Source organism: Zalophus californianus, chromosome 1 (genome assembly GCF_009762305.2).
Source record: "Zalophus californianus isolate mZalCal1 chromosome 1, mZalCal1.pri.v2, whole genome shotgun sequence".
Lineage (NCBI taxonomy): Eukaryota > Metazoa > Chordata > Mammalia > Carnivora > Otariidae > Zalophus > Zalophus californianus.
In genome coordinates, this window is record NC_045595.1 from 3,704,329 (window position 1) to 3,717,544 (window position 13,216).

The window sequence follows — 13,216 nt, forward strand, 5'->3', positions numbered from 1 at the left end:
AATGTTTCATTTCCTTGTTTGTGGGGGACGTTAATCCCACAAAGGTGCTTTGGATTGGGATTAACTTTTATCATCCTTAACGTAAGTGATAAAAGGCTGTTTAAAGAAGAGTCACCTCATCTTTGTCCAGACAGTGGAAAATTCTCCGGCGACAACTGAATCGAAGGTGCCGGGCCATCTCCTCCAGGGCCCTGCGGTGTGCCCAGAAATTAATTATTTTTATCCTGGTAGATTAGAGACTGCCTTATCTTTTGGCCCTGCCCCCTTTTATTTTATTAAAAGTAATAACCCTCTCGATTGGTATGGACTGAGCCAGCTGCAGAGTCTGGGCCGGCTTCCATGTCCTGGGCTATTTCTATCCTGCCTCCCGTACTGTGAGGGAGGGTGGAGGGCTTGCTGCAGCATGCGCCCCCATGTCTGACTCGTTCTAGAATGTGAGGTGTGCTGATGCAGGGTCTTTCCCCTGGGCACTGTGGACGTGGGGTGGGTCATTGCGCGGTGTCCCTGGGTGCTGTGGGGGCTGAGCAGCATCCCCGGCTCCACCCCCTCCACACTAGGAGCACCTTGTCCTGCGGTCGTGACAACCACAGATGTCCCCAGACACGGCCCCATGTCCCCTGGCGGCAGGGTCACCCCCGGGCGGGAAGCGCAGCCCTGGAGTTTCTCCCGGACGGGACTCGGGTGTGCGGTAGTAGCTGTGTAGACAGTCTTTACTATGCCCCGTCCTTCTTGGGACAGACAGATGGCCCATGCTTAGAGCTTGGTGGCATTGTGGACCCACACGCCAGTTCTGCCCGCCTGTGCCTAAACACGGAGGTTTTCATCCTGCGCAGTCCGGGGTGGTGTGTCCGCTGGGGTGGGGTCCTTCGGCACCCCCTGCCCAGGCTGTCCCCGTCGGGAGAGAGTCCCCGCCGTCCCAGCACGCCGGCTTCCGCACACAGTGTCAACGGGATGTCGCTCTGGCTTCATCTGTTTGCAAACTTTCACTTTCCATTTTCTTATTTATGATGGAGCCTCAGGAATATTTCAGATGTAAAATGTATAAAAATAAAACTTAGGCAGTGGTGACAAATGAAGTGTTTCTCATTCCTGAGGCTTCTTCCCGGGTGGCTCCTGGGGCTGGGGGAGTGGGAGGCAAGGGGACTGCCAAGGGGGGGGGGAGGGCTCCCCGGTCTCCTCTCCGCCCCCCCTGCAGCGCCTCCCCTGCAGCTCCAATCCAGTGCTCGCTGTTTTAGGTTTTGCTTTTTAAGCCTCATGGAGGTTTAGTGCCACTCAGTGGGGAGCGTGTCCAGCTTGGCATCCGGGAAGGCCATCACAGCCTGTGCGGGCCCCGGACCGCGGCCTTCTGGGTGGGTCCCTGCCCTGACAGCCTCCCCGCTGTCCTTCACCCTTCTCACAACACCCGCGGCGGCTGTGGTTCAGTTCTGCTCTGAGGCCGTGGCCGCAGCCCTGGGGCCCCTCAGATGCGGGGTGGCCACACGACGTCGCGTCTGACATGCCTCCCTTCTCTCGTAGGTACGCCATCCCGCCCGAGCACGGCAAGCGCCTGGAGCGGCTGGCCATCGGTAGGTGTCCACGCCCCCGGGCTGGGGGCTGGGGGCTGGGCCGCAGGCGGGCAGGGGTGGGGGCGGCAGCCCCGTGGTCCCGGGTCTCCCACTTTGTGTGAGTTTTCATCTCTGGGTGTGGTGGCATGCCGGGAAGATGTCACTGTCTGATTTTTCCCATTTCCTGCTCGTGATCTGATCGCGGTGCCCCCCACCCCCGCCATGGGGTTTGTCACATCGGGAACGATGCACAGGATGCCATCGCTTTCAACTCTTTTTCCCGGGTTGTTAGCACGGAGCTGCCAGACGTGACTGCAGGCTCCCGCGGGCCAGGGAGGGCAGCCGCGTTCTTTTGTCTTCCTCCTGGCGCCTGGCGCTGCATCAGGCCCTCCTCTAGGTCTTACAGTGTGCGTTTAGTCTGGAAAACGAGCAGTCCAGTGCTTGTACCCCGCAGCTGCGGGGTGACCGCAGGCTCTCTGCTTGTGTGTGCGTGGGCTGGGCTCCCTCCGCAGACATCCCCTCCGGCAGCCCCTCTGGCAGCCCCTCGGGGATCTCTTGGACTGAGGGGATTTGTCAGGGAGGGTCCCAGGCTGTGTCCGGAGAGGGGGCACTGACCACTTGGGGTAAAGGCAGACCCTCAGGATGTAGGATCCTTGGAGACAAGCCAGACCCCCCAATTGGGTGATGTTAAGGCCCCCGACCACCCCGACAGAGGGGCTGGTGGGGTTCCCGCGCTGCTCCCCATCACGGTGCCCTGCTGTCTGTTCTGACGCCAGGTGGCCGTAAGCACCTGGGATGATGTGAAGAGACCCCGCTGGCCCAAAGAGTCTGGCCCTCACTGGCAGGCAGCCCCCGGGCTGGCGGGGCAGTTGGGGAGCCGGCCCTGTTGTTCAGAAGCCGCTGGGACAGCGCAGGGGCCCATCCGATCACCCTGACCCTCTGGGTAGCCGTGACGGGCAGCCTGACCCCTCTCCCCTGGCAACCACGAAATCTTCCAGAAGCCATCACTTAGCGTTGGCGCAGCCTCCCTAATGTCCTGCTGCTGTCCTTTGTCCCTTCCTCATGCCTCCCCCAAAGAATGCCCACCGTGCTCTTCCCCCACCCCTGTTGACTTTGGAAATGGAAATGGTGGAGCTTTCTGGAAAACGGGCCTCCCGTCCTAGGTGCCCCGGAGTTGCCCATCTGTTCGGCAAAGGGCTGCTAAACACAGCTTCTCCGGGGACAAAGACAGGGGAGGCTTGTCAGAGAGCGGGGCCAGACCCCCAGGCCCGGGCTTGCCCAGCCCCGACGCAGGCCCTGTTGTCGTGTTCACCTTTCTGTTGGAAACCCGGCCTCTGTCTTCACGGGCAGGGCTGAACCCCACTGTCAGGAGCATGCTTATCACCGTGGAAATGCCAGTCATGGTTCTAGCAAAGAGCGATTTCTCTTATTTATTAAGGTCTAAAATAAAAACCAAATTAAAATGTTTTCCCACCGTATTTATTTTAAAAAGCAAATTTAGACCACAGATACTAATTTCAAAGTATAAGTTAAAAAACGTCTTTCCCTGTTGTTTTCTTTTCCTGTCGCCACTGTCACAAATCACCATGGAGTCAGTGGTTCCAAACAGCATGATTCTCTCTGTTTCGCTGTGAACCTGAAACTGCCCTAAAAGAGCCCACATTAGCCCCCCCGGCTCATTCCCTCGTGTTTGGAGGTCAGGAGTCCAACATGGGCCTCGCTGGGCTAAACCCAGGCGTGGGCTGGCCTGGCTCCCCCCCACGGCTCAGGGCAGGCTTTCCCACCTGTTCCGGCCTCCAGAGGCAATGGCTCCAGCCTGTGGCCGGGTCTGTGGTCACATGGCCTCACTCTGCCTTGCTCCCATGGAGACCCTGTGGTGACACTGGGGCCCCCATCTCAGGGTCCTGCACTTAATCCCATCTGTGGAGCCCCTGCCACTCGGAAGAGAACATAGTCCCAGGTTCTGGGGAGCAGGACGTGGACACCTTGGGGGGGGCCACTGTTGAGCTTCTCACCCCTACACAGCCATGGGTGAAAGCGCCACTGAATGGCCCACCCGGCTGCTCTCTGGTGACCACAGGGCTGGCATCACCCGCCCTTGCCTATGTCTCTGCTTAGTGTCCCCTGGGATTTTGCAGTTAGCCACGCCCAGCGTGTTCTTCCTCTCTGTGCCTTTTCTATCAGAAAAGAGAAGTCTTGGATGATCTGAGTGCCACCTAGAAAAGCTAGAACCGGGATCCTTTGGGCCCATGGCCGCTCTCCCTGGAGCTGGGCCTGCTCCCCACGTCCTTCCTGCCCCTGAGGCCCTGCTGTCCCTGGATCTGGCCTGGTTTGCTTTCTGGGCACATGCGGGAGGCTCGGGGGTGGGGGGGCAGGGTGCTGGGAGGGGAGGAGCCAGGAGCCAGAGGCCTTTGGGGGCCACCCCATCATTGCTTCGTGATCAGTGTGGACTCATTAAGTCACTGCTCGGCACAGGGGCCAGGGCTGTCTGCCCTGGGGGAGGGTGGGAAGGCGTGGCGTTGGTGGGAGGGCTGGCCTCATGCTTCCCCTGCGCCCCTCCTCGGAGGGAGGATGGGGAGGGGTTCTAGGGCAAGTGAGTCACTGCCCTCCTCCGTGTCCCTTCCAAACTTTTTGGGGGACATGCGTCACAGACTCCATTATTGAGATGGATGGAATGAGTTTGCAATGAATATGGAAAATGAATAGCCAAGCTCCAAATGGGCTCGCCGGGAGAGTCGTGGAGCCCACGGAGAGAGCATTAATGTGTTGGCGCGTTATTGGTGCTAATCACTTAAAATGTGCGCCTTTATTAGAGCTTTAATGAGAGCCACTTAAACTGTGCATTAAAAAGAGGGACTGCAGAGAGGCCGCGGGCCGGGCGGCAGGGGCTATAACTCTAATTGAAACGCTTTTAGCACTGAGGAAAGTTGCTGGATTCAGTAATCCCTCGCACTTTCTAGAACCTCGCAGTCACAGTCGTGTCCTTGCCGGCGGGCGTCCCAGCCCCCACCCCCGACACTGTCGCTTAGAAGGCCCCCCTCCCCGCCCCCGCCGCCAGCAGGTGTGTGGGTGAGGCCCCGTGTCCGTATACAGCACATGCACACACACGCAAGCGTGCCCTCTAACTGGCCACCCGTCGGGGGTGTGCACTGGCCTGGAGTCTGGGGGCCCATGGTCTGGGTCGGCTCCCAGGAGGGTCCCCAGGCCGGTTGTGCCTCGGGGTCAGTCCTGGAGGGAGCTGGACCCTGGGAGAACAGTCCGCTGCTGTGGCACATCCCAGACCTTGCCGAGTTTGTGAGGCAGCCCGTGTTGGCCGCCTCTCAGTGATGGTTCAAGTGAGGAGCCCAGCACCTTGGCGTGGAATCCCAGGGCTTTTTTTTAACCTCAAGACCTACACGTCATTGGTGGGAGCTTCAGCCAACGAGTGAGTTAGTGAAACACATTTTCTGAGCAAGTAGAGCTGATGGTCTGCCTTCCGTGCACTTAACAAACATCGTCTTAAATGAGTTATGTGGTATATGCTGTGAGACAGGAAACATAGCCCAACGTGAACCACCTTGTGTGTAGCAGACGGTCAGGCCTGGCCGGGCTGCTCTGCCCCTTTCCTGCCACACTGCGGGCCTCGGACGGTCAGTCAGAAGGCGGAGCCTCGGCCTCTGCCTCCGCCTGCCGTGGGGACCGCGTGTGGGAAGAGCCCAGGGGAGCCCGTGCCCGCACAGGGGGCTCCTCTCCCTCTTTGCTGCAGACTTGGTTGTTGGGGGGGGACAGGGCACGACTCACGGCTCCCTGGGTTGAGAGCAGCTGTTCCCGTGTCCCGTCTCCCCGGCTGCACCATTGCCTTGGATGAGCGACTGGGCGCGTGCCACGTGGTGGGTTTTATGTGGGGGGTGCTCAGAGGGGAGTTCTGTGCAGCTGTGCTCTGGCCCGCACCCCAGCTGTGACTTTGGGGGTGCACTTTGTTGCACAGATGGCCCTGGCGCATCCTTGGCTCTGGGCTCACTAACCGGCAGGGTCCTGTGCATTTTGTTCCCATGGAGCCGCAGGCCTGATGGGAGGCAAACGCTGCCCAAAAGAGGCCTGCCCAGCTCTGGCCCGCCAGCCTGATGCCCGTCTTTTCTGCTCCAGGGTTCTTCCCCGGGAGCTCCCAGGGCTGTGATGCCTTCCTGCGGCACAAGATGACCCTCATCTCGCCCATCATCCTCAAGAAGTATGGGATCCCGTTCAGCCGGGTACGTAGGGGCTGCTGGGGCCCCGGCCTAGGGGACCACCAGTGTCCCAGGAAACTGGCTTCTTAAGGCTGCAGAAGGTCCTAGAACACTGGCAAGCCAGTGGGGAGGGCAGGTTGGCTGGGCAGTCAGCCTCCAGCTCCGCTGTGGTGGGGAGTGAGGATGGAAGAGGGGAGAGTCGGGTGGGGTCTTGCCTTATGTAACTCCCACTGCCTCCCACGCTCAGTCCCCTGCCCTGTGTGCTGGGGACTGTGGCTGCCCCCACCTCCCCCGCCCCCGCCTTGCTGGGTCCTACAGGGCCGGGGTTGCAGTGGAGGGGCAGCTCCCGCCGACTTCCCAGGAAGCCACAGGACAACTGGGCAGGCCCCTCCGCCCCCCACTTCGTCCTGATCTCTGGCTGCACCCCATGGCCCACTGCAGACGTCCTTTGCGAGAATGAATACCTGTTTAGAAATGAAATATCTGGCTCTCCCACAGCGTGGAGACTGTGAACTCATTCAATTTGCTGCTCCAGGGAGTGCTCCGCTTGTCCCCGGGAAAGGCTGTGATGAATGAGGCCTGAAGCTGGGCAGTCAGGGTGAGGGGGTGGGGGGGGGGGTAGAAGGCCAGCACCTGGATCTGGGCCTTCATCAGGGGCTCTGCCCTGGGGTGGGGCTCAGCAGGTATCCACCGCAGGCAATCCTTTCCCTGCAGACAAGCCTCCTGGATGGGAAGGTCTAGGCCTGTGTTCCCCAGGGTGGTCTGGACCAGAGGGATGTGCCCAGAACCTTCGGAGAGGCCCGAGCAGACTCTGGGCTGGGTAGTGGGGGCAGGCCGGGGAGAGGAGGCCCCTCCTGGGATTCCGGTTCCTGAAGGTCTCCGTACAAGAGCATTTGTCAGGTACGGGAGCAAGTTCTGCAATCAGATCCTCATGCCGCACTCTTGCCAGGAGTGTCAGCGAGTTGGAAATTGCTTCTGACATTTCAGTCACATCGCCCACAGCATTAGTGCTCAGATCGGAGATTCACTCTCGCCGTCGGGCTCGTCCATCAGGTAGCTGCACGTTCTGCCCTGAGAAACGCAGGTTTCCACGCCTCCCTCTTCTCTCCTCGTCTTGTGATTTGAACACCGCCGGTTACCAGGAACCTCACAGACAGACACGGCATTGCTCCCAGGAGTGAGAAGGACTTGCTTTCCTGTGGGTTGTGGAGAGCATTCTCCCAGGCGGTGCTTCCTAGAGAGAGAGAGGCCGGTCAGAGGCGTCCCCTCCCCTGTGTCGCTCTCCGCGTGGCACTGTGCTTGGTGCACGAAATGCCTGAAAGCACCCGAAGGCGGTGGCCTCCTGGCCCCGGGGCAGCTGGCTCTCAGAGGCCGTGCCCCCCTGCCGCCAGCCCGGCCCCCGGCTGCCCACAGTCCTGCGGGGCGAAGGCCGAGGCTGCGCCAGCAGCGAGCAGGGAGCAGCGTCAGGCTCCAGATGAATGCCCCATCCGGGTCCGTGTGGGTCCCCTCATCTGAATTCCTGGCAGCCCGGTGGGGAGTGACTCCTGCGCTCCGCTTATAAATCTTTGTAATGGTATTTACTTCTAGAAGAAAAAGCAGATCAATAGCAGAGCTTTTTAATAATTAAAAGTGTGTATTTCTGTAATCTGCCGTGGACTTCCTCATTTATCCTGCGAGCGCTGGGGGAAGCAGCTGAATTCAGGCTTCCTCCATGACTGGCATGTGGGCTGGCGTTCCCTGCTCTGCTTATGACTTTGCCGCACAGCCTATCCATCATCCCAAGTGCCTTCTAATTTACTGTCGGGATAATGTGGATGGCGGTGACATGGAGGATGGACACCGTGGGCTCGAGACGAAGCCACCAGGATGTCGGTTTTGTGACAGGAGCATCATCTCCTTGCCGGCCTTACTGAGCACATCGGTTCTAGGCCTTAGTTTGTGGAGGGGTTGTGCGGGAAGGCGAGGCACTGTGGTCTGCCCGAGTGGGGGCCGGAGGCACCTCCCCTCACACCCCGGCTCTCAGAGCTGGCCCCGCGGGGACCCCGCAGCGCGCCCAGGAGTCTCCCTGCTCATGCCGGGCCTCATGCCTGCCAGTACCCTGGTGGAGGGAGGGAGGGAAGGAGGGGAGCAGGCAAGCCGGCTTGGTGGGAGAGCTGGATGATGCTGTCCAAGGTCAGCTCAAAAAGGATAAGAAAATCAGTAATTATATTTTCAAAGAAAAAAAATCCCTACATTTTAATTTTAATTGTATTTGCCACCCATTTCACACAGCCCGGTGCACGGAGCCAGCCCAGAGAATCCTTGCTGTGGCCGGGCGGGGGCGGGGGGCGGGGGGTGCGGCGGGGAAGGGTTGCTGGCGCCTCTGGGACACTGAGTGTTCTCTCTCCACCCCAGTCTCCTGCCGTGCGTGGGCTTCATCCCCCACACGCCTGTCACTTGGACAGGAATTTTAAAATATAACTTAATGCACACTGACTTCCTTTGATTGGTGCAATTCATTACTTGGAAAGAAAAATATCTTCATGTTCTTAAGGACTGGCTTTTCTCCAGGCTGTGTCAGTTTTGATTGATTTTTGACTCCGTGGTTGGCTTTTGGAAGTCTCCCGCCCCCCCCCCAGCCCCCATGCCCCTACCCCCTCAGGGTCTGACTTCTTCTTGGTGACTTAAATGAATCCAGCAATTCCTACTCATCTCTCTGGAGGAATAAATAAAGATTGGCAAGCCTGAGAATTCCTACAAAGCTACAGTAGAAAGATGAACAACCTGATAAATGGGGGCAAAGGAGACACTTTGCAAAAGGGGGTATAGGCACCTGTAGGCCTCAGAGAAAGGGGATCGAAACCATGAGATACTGGGGCCCACCTGGCAGAACACCCCCAAACGCCGGCGAGGAGCAAAGCGATGGGGACTCCCCACCACCACCAGCGTGGATGCTGAATGGGGGGGCTGTCGCAGAAAACTGCTGGGCAGGTTCTCGGGAACCCCTGTGTGCCGCCGCCAGGAGACCCTGCAGGAATGCAGGCATGTGTCTGCAAGTAGACTGGCCCCCACTGCGTTGTCGAACGCTCACCAGAGCCCCGCTCCAGAAACAGCCCACGGTCTGTCGGCAGGGGACGGGGAAGGACCCAGCAATACGTCTACACGATGCGGTTCCCTTTAGGAGCAAGAAGGGACGGAGTACCTGAAGTCACACCGAGGGACAGAGGCAGACACAAGAGCACAGTCCGTGCGAAGCCATTTCATGAAACCCGAGAAAGAAACGTGCTCCTCAGTGACAGAGGCACATCTCACGGTGGGGGGGTTGCTGGGTGGGGTGCTGCCCGCGGTGGTCGGTTCCTGTTCGGGGCGCTGGTTACTCCCAACTGCAGATAACCTGTAATCTGTGGCTTCTACCGAATCTTCAGTCAAGGACTTCAGAGTTACTCTCTCGCCACCAGCCTCGGTTTCCACATCCGTGAACTGGGCCTCCAGCCCCACCTCTCGTGTTCTGGGACAGTGACCACTGTTAACTTGTTGTCCTTTTGGATCCCACATCTTCTAGAGTGCTTGGGTGAAGGGCTCAGTGCCACCCTGGGGGGAGGGAGAGAGGGGGTCCAGGGGGGAGGCTACCGCCCCCACCTTTGCCTCCAGGCCTTGGGGTGGAGGTTCCAGAAGCTTCCGTCTGGGCTCCTCGTGGGCCCTCTTCCCCGTCACTCACACCCAGCTCCTTGGTTTGGGGTCTCTGTTTTGGAGGCCGGATCAGACCATTTGAATAGGTCTGGAACCATCATCAGCTCATTTGACCGAGTTCTGACCTTGACATGGTGTCCTTGTGGCACGCTGTTTCTCCGGCCTCCTTGACTTGACTGGGAAGGAGCCCCTCTCAGGATACAAGGGACAGACATGTGCTACGACAGCCGGAGGACATCGGTCATTTTCCACGAATGTTTTGTATGTGCAGCTAGACCCGTTTTCCTCCCAAGGGCAAGACCCTGTATTTAGAGCACGCCCAGCCCTGTGCTGGCGGGGGGGGGGGGGGGTCTCTGTGGCTGATGCCAGTGGGGTCCATGCTTCCTCAGCAGCCCCTGCGCCGTCTCCGAACATCCCACAGTGGACAGCAGGCGGGACACGGCCACCTGCCTCCAGACCAGGAGAGCCCCTCCCTCCCGAGAGTGCCTAGAGGCGTAGCACTCAACAGGCCCATGTGTCGGTCACCTTGGGGCCCCGCCCGGCGCTGGTGGCAGCTCTTGTCCATGCCACGGCCACACCTACTGCCCCGTGGGAAATCGGCTGGAGCCCTTGGACTTAGGCGGAGCCACCTTCCACTTGGCAGAAGTCCATTGGCTCCTGAAGTCGGGGCTCCCTGGCACTTGCTGGGAAATCCTTGAGTCCACATGCCCCTGCTGTGCTGGCTGGTGGCTCCTGGTGGCGTCGGCCAGCAGCCTCTGCCTGCCCCGGGCCAGCCCTGCTTCCTGTAGGGGAGCCGCGTGGTAACCGCCATTCCTGACTCCAGGTGTTGCCCCTCGCCTGTTCACTCCTGCTCACCTGTCGGCCTTTTCCTCCTCAGATCACACAGGAGGCCGGGGAGTTCATGATCACGTTTCCCTATGGCTACCATGCTGGATTCAATCACGGGTTCAACTGTGCAGAATCTACCAATTTCGCCACTCTGCGGTGGATTGATTATGGCAAGGTGGCCACTCAGGTAAGTGCCCACAGAGCCTGTGAAGGCGTCTAAACGGGGGGTCAGCCCCTCTCAGCCCATTCCCTCGGACCAGGGCCTCTGTGGCCTCTGCTTAGGCTTGACGGGGGCCTGGTCTCTCCGCCAGGGTCTGATTTCTGGGATCCTCAGTGAACTCATCCCCAGAACGTTCCTCACCTGGAACGAGCAGGGAGGAGGCATGGGGCCTGCGACCTGCAGCTGGGGGCTTTCCTTCCCCAGCAGACCCTGCTCTCTGGGCCCTGGTGTCGGGGCCATCCACGGAGATCACTGAAGGGCAAGAGGACTCCTCCGATTCTTTTCCTGGAAATTTGCTGTTCTGGGTCTCAGAGGGCCTTGCTGCGAGGAGGGGCTGTTGGTGGGAACAGGCCTGTACCAAGGATCTTCCTCCGAGGACTGCCACCACGGCCCTGGGCCCCTATTCGGTCTCTGCAGAAGATGGCGCGCTCTTCCCGTCAGGCTGGGCTCAGGCTTTGGCCCAGGGTTTCAGCCCATCGGCCTCTCTCCACTGCAGATGGCCCAGTTACTCATGGGTGTCTCTCTAGCACTGGGGCACGAGGAACAGGAGAACCCCCCTCCAGCAGGGCCAGTGCAGTGTGAAAACAGGGTGCTTCCCGTCAGCCTCCCAAGTTGGAGCCTGGGGGTTCCTCCGAGGAACCGCTTGGCCAGTTCCAAGTCAGCTCCCTGGACCGGGGCAGTTGGAAGGTTTCTCACAAGACCCAGCAGTTGGTGACCCCGTGGGGATCAGCACGGAGGCCACTGGCCATGTGCGGGTGTCGTGGCCTTGAGCTGTGGGGGTAACACACGCCATGTCTGAGGCTCGGTGCATGACTAGCGACACGAAATGTCGCGCAGATAATTGGTTCATGCTGGTTATGTAGGCGATGTTTTTGGATAGGTTGGGTTAAACCAAATTTATCATTAAAGTGAATGTTGCCTGTTTCTTTTCACGTTTTGAGTGTGGAGACTGGACCGAAGATTACACAGGTGGCTTGCGTCCTGCCTGTGGCGGGCAGCGCGGGGCTAGACGGATGGGCTCACCTTTATGTTTCCACCTACTCGCTTCTCTAGCTTCGCCGTTTTAGTGCAGTTCAGAGAAGGAACTGAGCTTTGCAGGAAAGAGACTGGAGAGGCACTCGGGGTTTAGGAGCGTCGGGATTGTTATCCTGGGGGATGCTGTCTTTGGCAGAGACGCTGGGCTTCGCTGAAAGAGAAGGGGTGGGAGCAGCAGGATTTTTCCTTTTCTTTCTTTCTTTTTTTTTTTTTTTAAGATTTTATTTATTTATTTCACAGAGAGAAATAGCGAGAGCAGGAACACAAACAGAGGGAGAGGGAGAGGGAGAAGCAGGCTTCCCGCTGAGCAGGGAGCCCGATGCGGGGCGCGATCCCAGGACCCCAGGATCATGACCTGAGCCGAAGCCAGACGCTTAACGACTGAGCCACCCAGGCGCCCCAGGACTTTTTCTTTTGAGCTAAAGGAACGATGGAATGTCCTGGAGCGTGTGGTTTTGCTTACGTGACTGTGGGGCACCGTGGACGGTGAGACAGTGCACGGAGGATTCCATGGGGCCTGTGTGCGCCGAGAGCCCCGGCCGCGGTGGGAGCTGCGATTGAGTCGTAAGCTCTGGACAAGATTGCAGGCTTGTCCTGGAGGTGCCATCAGCGCCGGAACCGCAGTGGGGCTGGCAGGGACTGCCCAGATATTAAAAGCAATTTTGGGTTCAGCCGTGTGTTCACAAACAAGTGACATTTGGGAAGTGCCGCCTTAGATTGGGCCTCCACGCTTACATTGCCAGGCGGCGTAGCGTGAAATTACTGAGCGAGTGGTGTGCAGCGCTCTTGCGCAAGCTGGGGTTCAGGCGGGTGGCCCGGCCCCGTGCCGGGCTCCCACGTAGAGCCACCCCAGCTGCCCCGACCCCGGGGCAGGAAGGCAAGGGTTTCAGCCGGGAGTGGCCATTGGCAATGGGGCGCCCGGCTGTGCAGTGCTGGATGGCAGCCCGCAGGCTTTTTGGCGGTGGAATGGGCCGGCGGTTTCTGCCTCTTCCAAGCTCTGCTGCCCAGTAACTAGTCGAGGCCGGAGACTCCGCGAAGGCACCTGGCCCCTCGCAGACGGCCACAGCTGAGGTGTGTCAGAGGCAGGACCCGGCAGGGGCAGGGAGATGGTTGAGGTCCGGTGGTTCTCAGGGACCTGCTGGCTCCTTGGCCGCGTTTTAGGGAATGGAGAGTGGGGTTGGGGGAGGATCCCAGGATGCTTTTCCTAAGCAAGGGCTTCTCTCTGCCGGCCCGAGCTGCCCACCCCCATCTGGGCTTGGGCCAGTTCCTTCTGATACCTTCCTCGGAACCCAGGGAGAGCATCTCCACTTTCCAGATTTTATTATTTTTTATTTTTATTACAGATTATTTTTTCTTTATTTGAGAGAGAGAGAGCATGAGCATGGGGGGAGGGTCAGAGGGAGAAGCAGGCTCTCCGCTGAGCAGGGAGCCTGATGCGGGACTTGATCCCAGGACCCTGGGATCATGACTTGAGCTGAAGGCAGACGCTTAACGACTGAGCCACTCAGGAGCCCCAACCACTTTCCAGATTTTAGAGAGTTTCCACTTGGTTCTTTACCTTCTTCGGGCTCCTAGGAAGTTCCCCCACCCCCCCTTGTCCCTTTTCTGTCATGCTCCCTCTGTGCTGGCACATTAGATGCCACATTCTTGCACTTGGCCGGCCTCTGTGAATTTCAGGTATTTGTGTTCTTTCTCCTTCTAGAGCAGGGGTCAGC

General features: G+C 59.1%; 1 protein-coding gene across 16 annotated transcripts in view; it reads left to right on the top strand.

Moving 5' to 3' along the window:
- The window catches only part of KDM4B (lysine demethylase 4B), a 133,967-nt gene that overhangs the window by 76,223 nt on the left and 44,528 nt on the right, over positions 1 to 13,216 (top strand). For 12 of the 16 annotated variants that reach the window (XM_027584592.2, XM_027584577.2, XM_027584585.2 and 9 more), the window contains 3 exons: positions 1,516 to 1,565; positions 5,670 to 5,773; positions 10,296 to 10,433. In XM_027584592.2, the coding sequence (XP_027440393.1) occupies positions 1,516 to 1,565; positions 5,670 to 5,773; positions 10,296 to 10,433 (292 nt within the window). Of the gene's footprint in view, positions 1 to 1,515; positions 1,566 to 5,669; positions 5,774 to 6,247; positions 6,340 to 6,698; positions 7,378 to 10,295; positions 10,434 to 13,216 lie in introns of those variants that run through there. The other 4 variants (XM_027584589.2, XM_027584590.2, XM_027584591.2 and 1 more) reach the window with 4 other exon arrangements.